General features: G+C 33.6%; 2 protein-coding genes across 2 annotated transcripts; one reads left to right on the top strand and one right to left on the bottom strand.

Annotated features, from left to right (window-relative positions):
- Nucleotides 1-4,837: 4,837 nt before the first annotated feature.
- Nucleotides 4,838-7,721, bottom strand: LOC106319455 (probable methyltransferase PMT14). The gene is made up of 6 exons (XM_013757783.1): nt 7,603-7,721; nt 6,590-7,266; nt 6,298-6,508; nt 5,546-6,212; nt 5,390-5,467; nt 4,838-5,326 (listed from the first exon to the last, which is right to left on the bottom strand). Exons 2-6 carry the CDS (start codon nt 7,250-7,252, stop codon nt 5,077-5,079), a joined length of 1,869 nt encoding a protein of 622 aa, XP_013613237.1. The 5' UTR covers nt 7,253-7,266; nt 7,603-7,721; the 3' UTR covers nt 4,838-5,076.
- A 3,710-nt stretch (nt 7,722-11,431) lies between these two features.
- On the top strand, nt 11,432-13,767 carry LOC106314509. The gene is made up of 5 exons (XM_013752372.1): nt 11,432-11,458; nt 11,528-12,252; nt 12,370-12,589; nt 12,659-13,630; nt 13,708-13,767. The coding sequence occupies exons 1-5, from the start codon at nt 11,432-11,434 to the stop codon at nt 13,765-13,767; spliced, it is 2,004 nt and encodes a 667-aa protein (XP_013607826.1).
- The last annotated feature ends 5,152 nt before the right edge of the window (nt 13,768-18,919 follow it).

Here is an 18,919-nt window from a genome sequence, read left to right as displayed (position 1 = left end):
ATTAAAATCTATAGATTAACATTATTACAAGTACAACCATGATAGTTTATTAATTTTAAGAAAATATTAACTTATTAAATTAATTAAATTGGAGATATATTTGTAACTAAAATTAAAAATTTCTTAATTTATCAGAAATATTAGTTTACAAAATATAAATATTCTACTATAGTTTACCTTTTTAACAAAAGAAAGTGTACACTCTATACTGATGTAATTTCTAATTAAAGCCCTGAATGTCTGATTCCTTCACACTTTATCAGCTTCGAAACCTGAGCATTACGTAAAAATCTGAAAATTTGTAATACAGGGTCTAAATTGTATAAACTTGTAATTCTAATGTATAATTGGTACTTTACAATAGTTCTAGTCTAAAAAGAAAAGTTAAATAAAAAAGAGCTAATTGGGTAAAAAACAAAAGAAAATTACTAAATTAGCTAAGTACACACCGGAAAAGTTATGCATACGAGTCACAATAAACAGTTTGAGAAAGACGAAAATAACCTTGTAGCTTGGCGACTTCCGGATAGAAGAGATGTAGGCATAGTAACTGACACATCTGACACAATATATCCTACAAAATTTCTGTAAGATTTTACTAGATTTGATAATCTTTTAAAGATTTTTTTATATTTTAAACATACAACAAAAGAAAACAATTTTTTTTCATAAACAATCATCGTCCTCCTAACTTTCTCTGTCACCATCTTCTTTTTTTTTTTTTTTATCTCAATCTTCATCGTCAAGATTTTCTTCATCCTCCTAATGAATGTACAAACCCAAAAAGATATGTTTCACCATCATAATCTTGTCCCAACAAATATAATCGAGAAATTGAAACCATACAAATATCAAATCATCGAGCTAGAACTATCAATCAAAACTTTGGAAGGGGAAACGATGTGGGGGAGGGGGGACAGTTAAGAACAAAGCCAAGAAGGTAATCCTTTTCGCTAGTGTTAAATATTTAGTTGGATGTGTAAATATAATAGTAGCCAGATAACAATTTTGTTAGACCAACTACAACATATATTAGTTGGACAATAGTTTTAGCAATTTACCTATGTATATCTATTAGTGATTGGGGTTGCATTACGTACATGACGAATGATACTTAATAGTGTCTGTGACGGGTGCGATTGGTATGTATTATCTAAGTAATACAATTGGACAGTTAATAAAAAAGATATCCATGTAAATATACATTTAGAAGGAAAATATTGTTATGCATTATTTTCCTAAATAAGCTTAGATATTGTTATGCATTATTTTCCTAAATAAGCTTAGATATTGTAACAAGGGAATGGTATACTCTTTCTCTTCTCTCTCTTTGAGAGATAGAGAGTCGCGGTGGTTCCCTTCCCGAATAGTGGATATCGTCTCTGGTACACGGTGATCTTCTTGACGGTGTGTAGCCGGCTTTGTTTCTGGTGGTTCGCGCTCCCTTTGGCGGAACTATCCGACGTTTGTATCCGGCGTTATAACTTTGATGGAGTCGCAAGCTGTCTCTCGGGATCCAGTATCGCTCCAGAGCCGTTCGTCTTCGATGGCAGTGGCCGGCTAAAGTATCGGATGATCGGGTTGGGGTTGTTTGGTTTCCTCGGGAGTGCTCAAGGTGGGTGATGGGTTCGCTATGGTGATTGTGAGCCTGAGCTTGGATGAGATCTCGATTCCATTCGATTGAAACTCTCCATCGCTCAGGCGTACCGTTTTGAAGAAGCTGATTCCACTAAATCTCCAATACAGTCGTTGGAGGTGGTTTCAGTGGCTTTGGTTAAGGTCCCGGTGAATCCGGTGTTAAAAGTGATTTGGTTTGTCTCTGGTGAAGATCTGTTTGTCGGTAAAGACGGTGGGCCTCAGGTTTCCGGTGTGATTTCGGAGGAAGGACGTTTAGCGGTTCCGGCGGTGAGGTCAAGTCGGTGGGGAGGGAGAGGTGTCTAGGCCTTTGCCATGCGTCTCCTCGTTCTTGCGTGATCCCACAGGTGGTGGGAAAGGAGGTCAAAGTTGGGCCGCATCTTTTTTCGTTCTAAGCTTTTGTAATTGGGCTTGATTTTTATGGTTGGGCTTTTAGACCACTGTTTTTGGCTTTGCTCTTTGGGTTTCAGCTTTTATAAATAAAATTAGACGGCAAAAAAAAAAAAAGCTTAGATATTGTAACTTATGTTCATTACATTTCTATTTCTTATTCTTTGTAGGGATTGGACTGCATAACTTCCAAACTACAGCCGTCTACTAATGCCAATCCACCCATGTTTATCGCATATGTTTTCGGATCGTGGAAGACGGTTATTGTAAAATTTAACTTGGGTTCAGTTTGTTTTTGGGAGGCTAAACCTTTTGTAACAGTTGATAGTGTTCGGACGCCGTTGTTTTCTTGGGTTTGAGAAGATTGTTATCTGAAATTTTAGTGTGGTTAAGGCTTGTTTTGCATGGTTAAACTTCATTGTAACTGTGTAACAAATTAACTTAATATGTAGAAGTTTTGCTGTTTTACAATCACAAAATCCTTAAGCCCTATATCGTAAACAAATCATAAACCCTAAACCCTTACCAAATATAAACCCTAAACCCTAAACCCTAAAATCTAAACCCTAAACCAAGCTAAACCCTAAATCAATACTATAAACCTTAACTCCAATAGCAACAGCTTAGATCCTAAACAATTGATTATAACCTCTTACCACTATAATACAAAACATTAAATCATACAGAGAAATCATAAACCCTAATGAAATCATAAAGCCTAAGCCCTAAAAAATACAATAAAGCCTCAAAAAATACCTTAAACCCTAAATCAATACCATATAACCCAACATCAACACCTTAGACCCTGAACCATTGATCATAAACCCTTGACACTATATTACGATAAACTAAACTTTATATACAATTTCCTTAAGCCTAAGACCTGGTAAATGGAGAAGAAATATAAGTCAATTATCAAATGTCCAGTTTTCTTCGTGGATAGTTAACACACTTTTTGGATGGCTAACACAATTAATGAACATGTCAATAATAATATTAACTATAAATTATGATACCCCTACATTATAGTTTTAGCCATAAATTGAAACTCCTCGTAGTTGGATGTGTAACTTGTTTGATAGCATGTTAACGATAATGAGAAATCTTACTTTCAATTATCCGAAATTCACTGTTATGGTACAATAATTTTTCTGACTATCCATTTAAAAAAAATTACAGCTAAAAATTTTGCTAGCTGGTAATAAATTTAAATAGAGATGTTGCAGGTTCCTCGGCTTATCTTTGAAGATTATGGAATATGATTCTTATTAGAGGTAAACCACCTTACAATATATAGCTAGCGTAAGAACTTAAACTAGGTTACAGTGATTTACATTAGAACCGGAAAACGTAACTCCAATGAACTTTTCTTCATCTAGAAATAATTTTGTTTCTCTTTGAACTTCTCTTCATCTAGAAATAATAATATCAAAAGCTCACGCCAAAGAACTATATTTGGTAAACAATACTCTCAACGTCTTCAAAATAGGGTGTAAATAGAAATCAGAACAGAGAAAGACGAAAAGATACATGATTTAATAAGAGAATTCGGCCAAAAAACACTGAACTTTGCGGAAATTGCCAAAATAAACCTGGACATATGGGCTAGCCAATAAAACCGTGAACTTTTGTTGACCTTTTTAGTTTATTAAGAAACTTACAATTGACTGACCAGATTAACACACCGTTAACCGAGTTAACAGATAAATAAACGGATGTTAATTTTGGGTGTTAAAGTATACGACGTCGTTTCATCTCTTTGTCTGATTAAAGACAAATGACGTCGTTTATCAACGCTTTGTTATTAAAAATATGGGTTTCCAACGGCTCGAACTCGTGTACTCGGGTTTAATGGTAGGGTTTTTGCCACTGAGCTAGTGGACTTTGCAATAGATTTACGAACATAGTTTCTTTTATTCTCTTTGAATCCGAGTTAAATGAATCAAAAAGAAACGACGGCGTTTTCTCCTCCGATTGGTATAAACCCTAAATTCCCAAAATCATAATTCCAGTTCCCCGCCTCGTGGTCTTCTCCGGAGATGACGCAGGCGACCCATATGAAGTTCCTCGCCTTGTCTTCGACGCCTTCGACGCCTCTGTAGATGCCAACATCGATATCCCTTCAACGCTTTTACGGATCCTCGATCTCTCCAGCGATGACAAACTCACAGAAGCATCGCGTTCTCCACCCTTCTTCGACAAAATTAGGGTTACGTCCAAACACGGGTTTCGTTTTGTTTGATTTCAATCGAACACATATTTTGATCAATAAAAAGGTAATCTTCCGAAAAGTCCACTAGCTCAGTGGCAAAACCCCCTAAGGACCACAAGTGCACGGGTTCGAGTCCAGCCAACAACAATTTTAATTAAGCAAAACGACGTCGTCTTGAGATTTTGTCTTTAACAAAACAATTGGATGAAACGACGTAGTTTCACAAACGGCAGTAATTAACGGTGAGTTAACACTATCTTAACTGTCGGTTAACGGTGTGTTAATCTGGTAAGTCAACCGTAAGTTTGTGAATAAACTAAAAAAGTCAACAAAAGATCTGGGTTTTATTGGTCAGGCTCGAGTACAGGTTTCTTTTGGCAATTTCCGCAAAGTTCAGTGTTTTTTTGGCCGATTTCTCGATTTAATAACAAAAATGTTGTGGATTAATGGAGAGAGAAAATAATTTCCATTTTCAAATTGTTTGACAATATTCGATGAGGTAGAGGATAGAACTATGTTTGATCTGACATTAAAGCAAGATATGAGTACAAGAACCAAATCTTCAATATGTCAAATAGTAGTGTTCATAGGAGATATATAGAGGCAGCAGAGTCACGATTAATTACCAACAGTATCAAAATATAGAATTTTGGTATATTGTTAATTATAGGATAGTTCTTTGGTAGGAGAGCAAATTTCTCAATAAAAAACACCAAGATCAACGGGGTTTGCTTAAACCTAATCAAAACTTGGTGGTTAAAACAAGTAAACATCTAAAATTATGGGACATTTTCGAAAACTCGTTTAACCTCGGTAGTTTCTTATTCTTCAGTTCTTCACTACTTAAACGTCGAAGTACTGTTCCCTACGCTAACACCGTCACCGGCGACCCAATACTTCTTAACGGCGACGAGAATCTTCTCCGGCACGAGTGGACCATCCTCGTGATCCATCAACTTAGTGTCCCATCTCATTCCGTTTGCGATCTTTCTTACATCGTTTAGAACATCAACCTCGTCTCTGAATAATACCGTTCCTTCCGGCCTCAAAATCCGATCCATTTCAAGCAGAATGTCTTCAACATTGCATCTACATAATGAAGTGTCAACAGTTATGCCTGAAAGTTCGTAGATTTATCACAACAGAACTAACCTGTTCTGATACAAGCTGAAGACATTGTTTGCGTGGATGAGATCATATGTCCTCGGATAAGTCGAAAACCCTTCACACCTGCACATTTATAAAGCCAATATCATCAAGATTTGGTGTAGAATGATCAAACCGCGTTGAGTTTTTTTTTGTCATTACCAGTCATGGTAGATGCCGATAAGACCCCTTTCAAAGACAACACTTAAAGTGTTCTTTGCAATGGTTGGAACAACATTCATAACCCAAGATTCAGTAGATTCAAGCACAGCCGCAAATCCACCAAGTCCAGCATTCATATCCATCACATTACGGTATCTAGTGCTACCTATCAGTCTATTGATTCTCTTGTAGTTACTCACTCGTTTCCTCCACAGTTTGTTATCTTCTTGATATGATTCAACGTTCACACCCTCCACCAAACCTTTGGTTACACGCAGAGGGACTGAGAATAGCCTCTCAGGAAACTTCATTACTTCTACATCGCTTGATACTTTGGGGAATGGAGTTACACATACTTCCATTGTCTTGTTCCAGACATCATCAGTGTCTTGTCCTTTGCAGGTTTTAACAGATGATGATGATGAGGACTTATTGCATGATCTGTCATTAGTTTTCTTTCTCCAGATTGCAATGTCTCCTTTCTCATACTTCTTCTCCCAGCATAAGGACTCTGCTATCTCCTCTATTCTCTTTTGCTCAGCTTTGACTTCTTTCTTAGACCGCTTCCACGTCTTGTAGTATGTCTTCCAGTTGATTGGAGGCCCGGATAAGACCCAGTAACCTCCCGGTCTCAAGACTCTATCCACTTCCATTAAGTACATTCCCTCTGCACCAAAAAAAAAAAAAAAGAAACACAAATCAACATAAAGCGGCATTTTAGCCGTTTTAAGAGTTTCAATCAATAGTATCACCATTTGAGGTCCACGGTATCAAACATCGAGAGCAGTGAGCCATATCAAAGGCTCTTGGTGGATATGGAAGACGTATTGACCCGAGAACACCGATGATTGCCGGAACACCTCTCTCCAGAGCAAACTGTACTTGAGCTTCATGGACATCCCGTGGCGCAAACGACATAGTCAGTACATTCTTCTTAAGCATATATGCACCCCAGCTTGCAACCTAAGATGCAAAATAGAACAAACAATAAAACGCTTTATCAACAAAAGCCTTGAGAGCTTGTGTAAATGAAACTAAACTCACCCCACATCCTGTGTCCAACGCAGTTCTAACTGATCCATCTTTGATAGGGATTACTTTAGCTAGCGTTTCGATATAAGCATCAGCGCCTTGAGGAAACATAGTTCCTCCTCCAGGGAACTTAAACACATCCCCTTGAAACTTCACCCAGTTCTGTCCAGCTTTTGCAACCGTCAAGGTCTTGAAAGGAACGTTGGCGTAATGAACGTAGTCACGGCTTTTAGGCCAAGGGAAAGGAGTCGTATACCCTTTAGGAGCAGGTATTAGACAACGCAGCTTCTCATTCTCCGGTGGGCAATGTCTCTCTCTGTAAACCATGTTCTTCCTTGGGAATCTCATTGCCCGTTTTTGTTCATGACAAGGCGTGTAGTCTTTGTACTTCACATCACAGGGCTTGAACATGATGGGCTTGGGGGCTCTTTGAGGGATCTTTATTGTCTTATGGTGAGGTTCAAAGTCGAGATTGGTTACAATGTCTGTTGTATTTGTACATTGAGCTTGCTTTGTTACTGCTTCCAGTGTTATAACACCTCCTCCTTTACCAAACCCACTACGTTGCCATGCTCCAAGAAGATAGAAGAAACAACACAAACCAGTGACAATGGTTATAGATATTCTTGTCCGATTATTCACTGGCGGAGTGTTCTTAGAAGAAGCCATCATCATCACTTTTGAAATTTCTGAAACATTAGTAACATACTATCTATTTAAATATACATTTAAATCATATTAAAATGGTAAAACTTGACATCATGATACAACTCGAATTTCATTAAGGAGAAACTGATTATAAAGTTTTGATTTTTATTTGTTTAAACAGTAAAATTTGAAACTTAAGGCACTGCTACAAACTCTAGATTGGAATATAAAAGGAAAAACAAGATTGTAACTTTAGCACTGGACATGGAAACCCAAATGAATTTGAAACTGAAATTGGAAAACCCAGAAGGGATCTTTCTTCAAGAGATGAGTTTTCGGAGCTGGAAACGATCTAGAAAGAGAGCATTTTTATTTACCTGTTTGAAGTTTATTTTGCTTGTTTCTCTCGAGATTTCTGCTTAGCTCTTCTCAGTGATGAGGTGCCGACGAGTGAAGCCAAGCTTTCGCGTTGACAGACGAAAGACTTGCATAAATAGCGTCCGTTAATAAAAGAGATTAAAAGCACACCTATTGCTTAAAAAAAAAATATTTACCGAGAAAAGTAAGTGAATTTGCGTTTTTATTTTTTTATTTATTTTTTTTTTTTTGTTATTTGGCCTAGTTTCCCATTTATATATGGGATACTAAGTGTCTTCATGCACCATGTGCAATAAAAAAAATTAAAATATTTTTAACAGATAAATATAAATTATATTTTAAAATAAAATTTTATTAATATTGTACATTTTTTTTCGTATCAATATTTTAATATAAATTTGATTTAACTAAACATAAAAATTATATTTAATAATATGCATGTATATATTTAAAATTATAATCTTAGATATATTTTTCTATCTATTTATTTTAATTAAATATATTAAATAAATTTGTAAAAGTTGCATATTTACCAAAAATTAAAATTGAACAATATTTATAAAATTTGTAGATATATAAGAAAATAATGATTTTACGATTAAATTTTTATAATTTTATAATAAAATTGTATACATTTTTGAAAAGTTTAGTAATAAAATTGTATAATTTAAAAATCTAATCTATTAAAACAGGAGTACAAATAGTACTTAACCCTGAGTTTTCTTCAATAATAACAGGAGAATGCCACTGAAATTAAAACACAATCGTTTCATATACAATCATTAATAACCCTTTCCTTCGGTGGCCAATCCATTGTGCTAATCCAATTCGTTCGCCAGCCCATCAATTTGCCAACTTTGTTACGAATAAATTAGTTTAGGTTAGGCTTATTATAACTTTATGGCCCATATAATATTGACTATTTATAAAATTCAAAACCAAATCAACAAAACATATGACCAATTTTTTATGTGTTAGCTAACCCATCACAAATGAAACGATTGATCTAAGGTTACGAAAACATGAAATTTGTAATTTATATGAGATTATGTGTTTTCAGTAACATTATTTATTTCGTTTTTGATTTATGAAGACCAACATTGGGTAGCTGATTTAATGGTTTAGGTATTTTATGGTTTAGCTGAATTCTGATATGATTATATTTAATGAGTATAAAATCGAAACTAACCATAATTTTTTCCTTGCAAAACTCAACATCTTTCAAAATACCATTCCTGCTTCTACGCAATATCAATTCGCTGGAGAATATCATAACTAAATATTCCTTTTTGAAAAACAAAACAATATGACGATTTTGTTTTCTACGCAGTCGCGCATATCAATTAACTACTGAGATCATTATATTATGTGTTTAACAAAGTATATAGGAAAAAGTGAATGGATCTGTAATCATTTAAAAACATATATTTGGTTGGATTTTGCGAGTAAATCATAACTAACCAAATCATTTTTAGTTACTCGAATTTAAATTGCCCTTTCCAGTCCCAAGTGTATATATCTCATATGTATTGTCAAACACATCACAAAAAAAAAACCTCAACCTAAACATGTCTATTGTGACGGCTTTTACTCCTCTCACAAAATGTTATGTGCATATGTAAAAAAATATGTAATATGATAAATGTAACATTAAATATATGTTTTATATTGAAAAAATTACATCCGCGCGGGTGCGCGGATCAAAGTCTAGTATATAATTAAATTATATTTCGAAATTTATAATGCCATATTTGAATATATTTATTTTAATGATGATTTATGAGTTATTCTCATATTCTAAAAAAAATTCCAAAAATATAAATTGACATTAAATGTAATATATGAGTTATTACCATATTTTATAAAAAGTTTACCAAAAATATAAATTAACATTAAATGCAATTGTCCATGTCATATTAAGCTATAAGACATGTTATCAATTTCAGTAGTCATGTCATATTTGTTTTGTGAAATTGATTGTACATAGGAGATGTAGCAAAATCACTTCGCAAATATAGTCTACGGGATAGATTCAACAGTTGGTGAGACAGCTGTAAAAGCCAGCATTGGTGATTTTTCTTCTTCTAGCGGTATAGCAATTCTCAAGATAAATTTGATTTATGACTAAAAAAAAAGTACATAAATCACTATTTATTGTGAATAACCAGGCTAGGCTGAACTGATATTTTCTATTTATTATATTTGTACAAGAATGATGTTGACGAAAGAGAGAAATAGTGAATGAGATCACTTTATGGCTTCCTATGGGTAACGCAAACCAAACAAAAATGCAGATCAAGCAGAACAAATATAGATCAAACTAATTTAATAAATTATCGTAGTTAAATACATGTTGAATTTTTTAATAAAAATAAAATATCTCAAAAATACAATTTATTATAACTAAGTAATAAGTATAATATTGACAAAAATAACAATAAATATCATCATTCTAATAAATATAGTGAAATTGTAAATTGTATGAAAATTTATCACAATTACAAAAATTATAAAGTGTATTCTTGTTTTGCTCTTATTTTTTGTATTTTTATTTGACTTTCGGTTATTTCTTATCATTTGGTTCAACTATAGAATTAATTAAGCATGGGCATAAAAACCGAGAACAGAAAACCGAACTGGAATCAAACCAAAAAAACCGAACCCGAAACCAAAGTTAAAAAATAACCAAATGGTTCCTATATTTGTTTAGCCGAAAAAACGAAACCGAATTAAAATCCGAATGATACCCGAATATCCAAAATACAATTTGTATATCTAAAAGTATTAATTATATTTAGTATTAGAAATACCAAATATTCTAAACATACTACTTATACACCGAACTATACAAAAAATTGAAATACTCGAATATTTTTTTTAATCTAAAGTATTTTAAATTATATAAATTATACTAAAAACCAAATTACTTGAATAGTTTTAATCCAAAATATTAAAGTTTTTCCGAATGATCCGAATTACTAAGTATTATTAAATATAAATTAATTTTTTAAAAAAACTTCATTGAAAACCTAACTAAAATCGTGCTGAAAAAAAATTAACTAAAAGCGTAGTTTATTTTTTGAATTGGTTTTACTTAATGTAGATATATGAATCAATTAAAAATATAAAAGAATTAATTAAACATAATATAAAAATACTGTTTTCATTAAAATATAAAATTAATTAAATAGAATATGAAAATACATGCATATGTTATAATATATTTTTAGAGAACAAGTGAATTTTTTACTTAGTATATTACCAAATATAGATTTTAACTTATTGTAATCAAAAGAAATAAATTATTATATCATTTACAGATAATAGACCAAAAAAGAAAAGAAAAAAAAGAAAAAAAAATGCTACAGATCCATTGGTCACCTGACTCCCTCCTGCTCCTCTTAACCTGCTGGACAAAAAAGTAACTCATTAATTAGGAGAAAACGGCCAAAAAAACCGTAAACTTTCAAATATAAGCCAAACAAATCTCAAACTTGTATTTGAGCCAAAAAAATACTCTAATTTTTAAGTAATGGTCATTTTAAATCTCATATTTTGTTGACTGGGCCAAATTAGAAATCCAGAATAGTCAACAGTTAAATCCATAAACGTATGTTAATCGTTTTAAAAATTGATTCAAAATTAATGAAACTACGTCGTTTTGCATATCTTCCATTTTTTTTCATCTCTTCTTCTCCTCTTTCACGACAAAGAAAAAACAGAACCCAAAACTAAAAAAAACCCTAATTCTCTAATTCTCTAATCTCTTGTTCTCTAATCTCTCAATCCTCTAATCTCTGAAATCCAGAGACATTGACGACGTAGAGGATGGCTCGGACGATGGGATTACTTCTGGCTCGTCGTACTGAGGGACCAGAAAGAGAAACTGTTAGGGAACCTAGAGAAGAACCTAATGAGCAATAGAATCAAGTCGACGAAGAAGGTGATAATGAGGCTGATCAGAATGGTATTGGTATCGAAGAAGAAGTTGTAGAGGATTTAAGCGCTCACTTTGGAGATGATGCACAAAACGAGGGTGATGTGAGTGACGGAGACAGTGGTGATGAGATTTGGGATGATGATAAAATCCCAGACCCATTGTCATCTGATGACGATGAAGAGGAGTTTGAGCGTAGAGAAGAGGTTGCAAATACACTTGGTTGTGATGAGCTTCTGTATTTGGGGAAAACGTACGGATGTGCGTCTGATTTTAAAGTTGCTTTGCTTAGGTATTCTCTTCGATCAAGGTATGATATCAAGCTCTATAAGTCTTGTGCTAAGGCGCTGGGTGCAAAATGCTCTGATGTAGAGTCTAAGTGTCCTTGGAGAATTTATTGTTCATATGAAAGAAGAAGACATAAGATGCAAGTGAAGGTATTTGTGAATGAGCATTGTTGCATTAGATCAGGATACTCAAAGATGTTGAAGACTTCTTCTATTGCCATTCTCTTTGAGGAAAGACTAAGAATAAATCCTAAATTTACTAGGACAGAGATGGTGGATGAGATACAGAGAGAATATAATCTCACTGTCACTGAGGAGCAGTGTGGAAAAGCGAAGTCTAAGCTTTACAGAGAAAGGAAAGCCAGCCATGAAGCTCACTTTTCTCGGATTTGGGACTATCAAGCTGAGGTCCTAAAATCTAATAAGTACTCAACTATAAAAATTGAGACTGTTCCAGGGCCTGTGGTAGGGAGCAAACAGAGATTTGAGCGCCTCTACATGTGTTTTACAGCTTAAAGAGAGACATGGATTGAAACTTGTAGACCCATCATTGGTTTAGATGGAGCATTTCTCAAATGGGATATAAAAGGACACTTATTGGCTGCTGTTGGAAGAGATGGGGACAATAGAATAGTTCCAATTGCTTGGGCTGTAGTGGAGGTCGAAAATAACATAAACTGGGAGTGGTTTGTGAGATTGTTAAAGGAAGATTTGGGACTACAAGATGGCTCCAAATTCACCATCATTTCAGACAAACAAAAGGTTAGAAGGTTAGTTTATTTTGTTTTCTTAATAAAAATGTATTGAATATCTACTTAATAATTTATGCAGGGCTTAGTGAATGCTGTTAAAAATGAACTACCAGAAGCAGAATATCGAATGTGTGCAAGACACATATTGTCAAACTGGAAAAGAGACAGCAAGGATCCTGAGTTAGAGCGTATATTTTGGATAATAGCTGGTTGCTACACCATAGGAGAGTTCGAAGATGCTTTAGAGGTACTGAAGAAATATAACAGAGGTGCGTGGGATACTCTTCAACTACAGAACCCGAAAACATGGAGTAAGGCATTCTTTAGAGTTGGGTCGTTTTGCAATGATAACCTCAACAACCTCTGTGAATCTTTCAATAAAACCATTAGGGAAGCAAGGAAAAAACCATTACTTGATATGCTAGAGGATATTAGGAGGCAATGTATGGTTCGTAATGCAAAAAGGGCTATTCTTGCAAATAGGTTGAAAACACATTTTACTAAGAAGGTGCACACTGAGATTGAACTCAACAAAGAGAAAGCTAAAGATTTGAGAAGGCATATAGCTTGTGGAAACGTGCATGAGATTGATGACCATAGTGTTTCTTATCGTGTAGACATGGATCTCAAAACATGTGGGTGTATAAAATGGCAGCTCACTGGAATCCCTTGTATCCATGCCGCTTGTGTTATTAGAGCCAAGAAGATTAGGATAGAAGATTATGTTTCTGGCTATTACACAGCCCAAAAGTGGCGACAAACATATTCCCGTGGGATTATACCTGTCCAAGGTATGAAGTTATGGCCTCGGTTAAATAGGTTAGGAGTTTTACCACCGCCATTTAGAGTAGGGAAACGTGGAAGACCAAGTAATTATGATAGGAAGAAAGGGCTTCATGAAACTTCATCCAAGGCTACCAAGATGACACGAGACAGGAGAGTCATCACATGCTCAAATTGTCATGTTGAAGGTCACAACAAGGTGACTTGTCCTAATGACACAGTTCAGAGTGCTCCAAAAAGGCCAAGAGGCCGACCAAGAAAGGATTTGGTACGTGTGTTTCATGTGTATTATTTTATCAAGTTGTTTATCTTATTGTTATGATTAACTGTGATTAAATGTTGTAGGGAGAATACTCTCAACCACAAGGACTCTTTCAAGAGTCATCTCAACCCTTGCAATTGTGATATTGACAAGTATGATCTCTCTGTTTTGTCTTTACGATAATACAATGTATGATCTCTCTGTTTTGTGTTCGTTCTATCTTCTTAGAGATACATATTAGACGAAACCAAGTTTCATTCAATGTCTTGATCTCACTGGTCCTTTTTTTGTTTATTTATTTTATAGATGCATTGATGTCTGCAATCTATGAGGATCACAAAGATGAAGATGGGTTCCTCTACATGACCTACAGCGGAGAGAACACCTTCATTGTTGTTTGAATTTATATTTTTTTCATCTTTACCATGAATATAAATAGATAAAGGAGGAAGATAAGATGTACATTCCTTCCTTGTTCTCTCTGGCTTTTACTTTGCTCTGCTTTTCATGTTTTGAATCTTTGACAATTGGGTTTATAATCTTCAGAATCCTTTTCTTTTACCTTCTTTTGCATTTTCAAATTGGAATATTGAATCAATCCATATCAGAGTGATCGATGTTTGAAAACTTGCTCATATCATCACAAAGCCAAAATTTTTACAAAAGGATAAGGTTTGGGTACACCACAACTATACAAAAGTCAAAAACTTTCAATAGAGAATCTAAAGCTCTTTCTTCAACGTCATTCTAGCTTTCAACATCTCTCTTCTCTGATGGATACTTGATTGGTCTTGAAGAGTTCTTTGGGAACACAAGTATCATTGGGAAGCTCCCAAGCTGCAACTCCCTTTTAGAAAACTCCTTTTGGTCTCCATCAGCTCTAAACTTGGCAAGTGGCAACCTTCACGCTACTTCCACTCAACTTATCCGCCAAATTAACAAACGAAGCTTCCATCACTTGACATAACGGGCACCAAGGTGCATAAAGCACAACGATCCAAACCTCTTTACGATTCTCCCGCTTCATCAAATTCTCAATCCATTGTCTGCTCAAGTTCACAACATTCTAAAACTTTGTTGCACGAGAGACATAGAACGAGACTTGAGCGATTAGAGATTAGAGAATTAAGGTTTTTAATTTGGGGGATCTGTTTTTTTTTTTTGTCGTGAAGAGAAGACGAATGATATAAAAAAAATAGAAGAGATGCAAAACTACGCAGTTTCACTATTTTGGATCAATTTTAAAACAATTTTTTTAGGACTTAACAGACGTTTATATATTTAACTGTTGACTATTTCGGGTTTCTAATTTGGCTCGGTCAACAAAATATGAAATTTAAAATGGCCATTATTTGAAAATTGAGGTATTTTTTTGCTTAAATACAAGTTCAAGGTATTTTTGGCTTAAATTTGAAAGTTCAGGTTTTTTTAGCCGTTTTCTCTATTAATTAGGTGCATGCAGTACGTCTTTATTTTATTAGTTTTTTTGTTCTGCTTTTAATTGATGAATGAGGATTAATTGCAGTCTTTCCTGGATTTTTATTTCTTCTGCATTTCTCCTAATTTTCTCCTACTCTTCATTCAGACCCTATATTTTCTTGTTGTTTGGAAACGTACACTTGGGATGAGAGACTCAGTTCAAAATATGCAGATCAACAGATAATGCAGATCAAGCAGAACATATGCAGATCAAATAAATACGCAGAACAAATGCAGTTCGACTAATTTATCAAATCATCATTATTAATTGAAATAGTGTTGGACATTTGCGTATACGGTTCTGAACAGGTCTACTTATTCGGGTTAGAATTCTTAGGATCCATTTAGAAACCAAAAAATGTCTAGAATGAATCAGTTCGAATAATTAATGTCGGGTGCAAGTTAGATTTTTTTAATAAAACCCAAAATATATCGAATTAAAAAAGGTTCTGATTTATTTCAAGTTTAAAGCAAAAAAAAAAAACAAAAATGTAAAACCTACAAAAATCCGAGTTAAAACCCTAAAAACCTGAAAATATTTAAGTAACTCAGTTGTGTTGAATAATGTTTTATCCATAAATTATATATCATAGCTATTTTAAAATTATAAGTAATTAGTATTTTATTATATTTTGGATATTTGGGTATATATTCAATTTCGATTCATTTTTATTTTTTAGATTTAAAGAAATAGTACCCGTTCATGTTTTTGTAAATTTTGGTCTAGTTTCAGTTTTGTTTTTCGGCTATGTTCTGGTTTGATTTTTGGGGTTTAAAAAAATTCCCAAGACTAATTTATATAAAAATATTAATAACTTTTAAAATATTATACATGATTTTTACTAATATATTTTTTAAAGGATACAGTTATATATATGTATATCACTTATTATAAATAAATTCATCTAAAATAAATGATACATAAAATACGAAATGAAATGCTAAATCATTATTTTGTAGAGATTTTCTAAATGAAATAAATATAATATATGATTCTATAGTGAAATTATATATATATTAGATGATGCAAACTATGCATTACAGTTTATTGCAAAAAATATAATAAATTCTAATATGTACACTAAAAATATTCCATTTTCTAACCCATTTTATGTCAAATCAGATATAAATAATACAATACATATTTAATATATTAATTTTATAAATAATTTTTAAAAAATTATAATATAAAGCGTAAATGATATAAAATATTAATAATATTTATGAAAGATTTGGTGCTTTGTTTGAAAATTAATGAAATCGGATAAATAAATTATTTATAAAAATAATAAGGAGAAAACAAAATAAAACTACATGATTAGTCATCTGCATTTCTCTCACCTCTTTTCTTTATTTTTTGGAGATCAATAAATCTCCTTGTAATAAATGATCTGCATTTAAAAAAGGTGAATGAACAACAAATGCAATCCAATCTGCAAAATAAGTGTTCTGCATTTTAGGCTATAAATGTAACGCAGTCTAAATGGAGTACATATGCAGACCATTTACCAATGCAGATTGAACTGTAATTTTTTTTCCATTCAACTTTTTAAATGCAGAACAAAAGAAAATCATAAAATAAAAAATAATCTGCTTGCAGAATAAATTTAGTCATTGATTTAATGATCTGCATGAGAGAAAGGAAATACACCAAAAACATGCTCAGGGCCAAGATTAATTTTTTTTTCGTGCTACCATTACATATATTTATTTAATTTGATTCTTTTACTTTTATATCAAATAACATTTCATTTCAAAAGTACATTTAATATATCAAATAATTTGCATTTGTTCTGCTTGATCTGCATTTTCTGTTTAATCTGCGTTTCTTTGATCTGCATTCCATTCAAAGCCTTAATCTGCATGTCATTCAAAGCCGTAAAAAGAAAGAGGGAGTTGTGTATTTATTATTTTATTTGAAAAAAATTAACATATTTTCTATTTGTTTCTTGTAACAATACATAAGGGAGAAAGAGACAGTAGTATAAAGTGAAAGGTTATTATTCATCCTTCTTCTTTGACCTTTCACGTACTATTTATAGTACTTGAGAAAATATAAAATATAGAAAGTCAGTTTAATAAAGTCGGTGAAGTGGATAATCATTGACTTTTCAATGTTTATCTTATAACACTCCTCCTTGATCATTCTTTTTGTATTATGTAGTGCCTCGTTAAAAACCTAGTCATAGAAACCCTCATTGGGGTAAAAATCATGACAATGGAAAAAGAGTACACTGCCGTAATCTCCCCCTGAGAATAGTATACATAGCTTTCTCATCACATGTCACGCAAATACCACATTCTGATACCATAGACGCGTTTTCGGAATATTGTAGTCAGAGGAGCTATTGTGAACAAGTCAGCCAGATTGTCGCATGACCGTACATACTCAATGTCCACTTCTTGGTTTTTCTCGAGTTCTCATACGCATAAGAAAAATCTTGGAGGAATGTGCTTTGTTCTGTCGCTCTTGATATAGGCTTCTTTAAGTTGAGCGACACACGCCAAATTGTCTTCAAATATTTTCGTCGGATCTTTTTCGTTGACTATTCCGCTTGATTCTTGTATGTGTTGACTCATTAACTTAAGCAACACATTCTCGACATGCTTCATGAAGAACAATAGTTTCAGCATGATTTGAAGAAGTCGCAACCAGAGTTTGTTTTTAGGAAAGCCAAGAGATCGCGGTTCTACCAATCGTAAAAACATAGCCGGTTTGCGATCGAGCTTTATGAGGATCTGATAAGTATCATGCATCTGCAAAACCAACCATACCAAACTCGGGTTTTCTAAAATACATTAACCTTAAATCAACTGTACCTTGGAGGTAACATAATACATGCTTTATTTCGTCTCAATGCCCGCGAGTAGGAGCAGAACTATATCTTGCTAGTAGGTTCGTAGCAAAGCAATATCAGTCTGGTACAGTTTGCAAGATATAAAAACCCACCGATACCACTCATATAAGGTACTTCAGGACCTAATATCTTCTTGCTATCTTCACAGGGCCTAAAGGATCTCTCTCAACATCGAGAGATCTAACTACCATTGGAGTACTCAAAGGAGTCGCTTTATCCATATAAAATCGTTTCAATAACCTTTTCGTATAGTTTGATTGATGCACAAATATTCTTTCTCGGAGATTCTCTATCTGGAGCCCAAGACAAAACTTTGTCTTGCCGAGATCTTTCATTTCGAACTCCTCTTTCATATGAGTTCGAGCATCGTCAACCTCTTTTTGAGTCCCAAATATATTCAGGTCATCTACATATGCAACAATGATCACAAAGCCAGATGACGATTTCTTAATAAAAATGCATGGACATATCGCATTATTCACATATCTTTTACTCAAAAGATATTCACTTAAGCGACATGCGCCCGGATTGCTTTAATCTGTAAAGTGATCGCTGTAACTTGGCCAAAAAAATATCCCTAGATTTTTCTTTCAATGCTCCGGGCATTTTCAATCCCTTAGAGAGTTTCGTATATATTTCGATATCAAATATGCAGTCACAATGTCCATGAGATGCATTTAAAGATTTTTAGATGCCATTAGGCTCATCAAAAATATAAACGTAATTGCATCCATTACCGGGGAATACGTTTCCTCAAAATCAATTCCCGGTCTCTGAGAAAAGCCTTGGGAAACTAATCGGGCTTTATATCGTGCTACTTCATTTTTCTCATTTACTTTTCTCACGAATACACACTTGTACCCAACCAGATTTACATTCTCAGGTGTTATGACTATAGGTCAAAAGACATTTCTTTTATTCATGGAGAGTAATTCAATTTGAATGGTCTTCTTCCACT

Source organism: Brassica oleracea, chromosome C9, assembly GCF_000695525.1.
Source record: "Brassica oleracea var. oleracea cultivar TO1000 chromosome C9, BOL, whole genome shotgun sequence".
Taxonomy (NCBI): domain Eukaryota; kingdom Viridiplantae; phylum Streptophyta; class Magnoliopsida; order Brassicales; family Brassicaceae; genus Brassica; species Brassica oleracea.
Note: the sequence above shows the minus strand (reverse complement) of the source record. Positions and strands in the feature narration are given on the sequence as shown.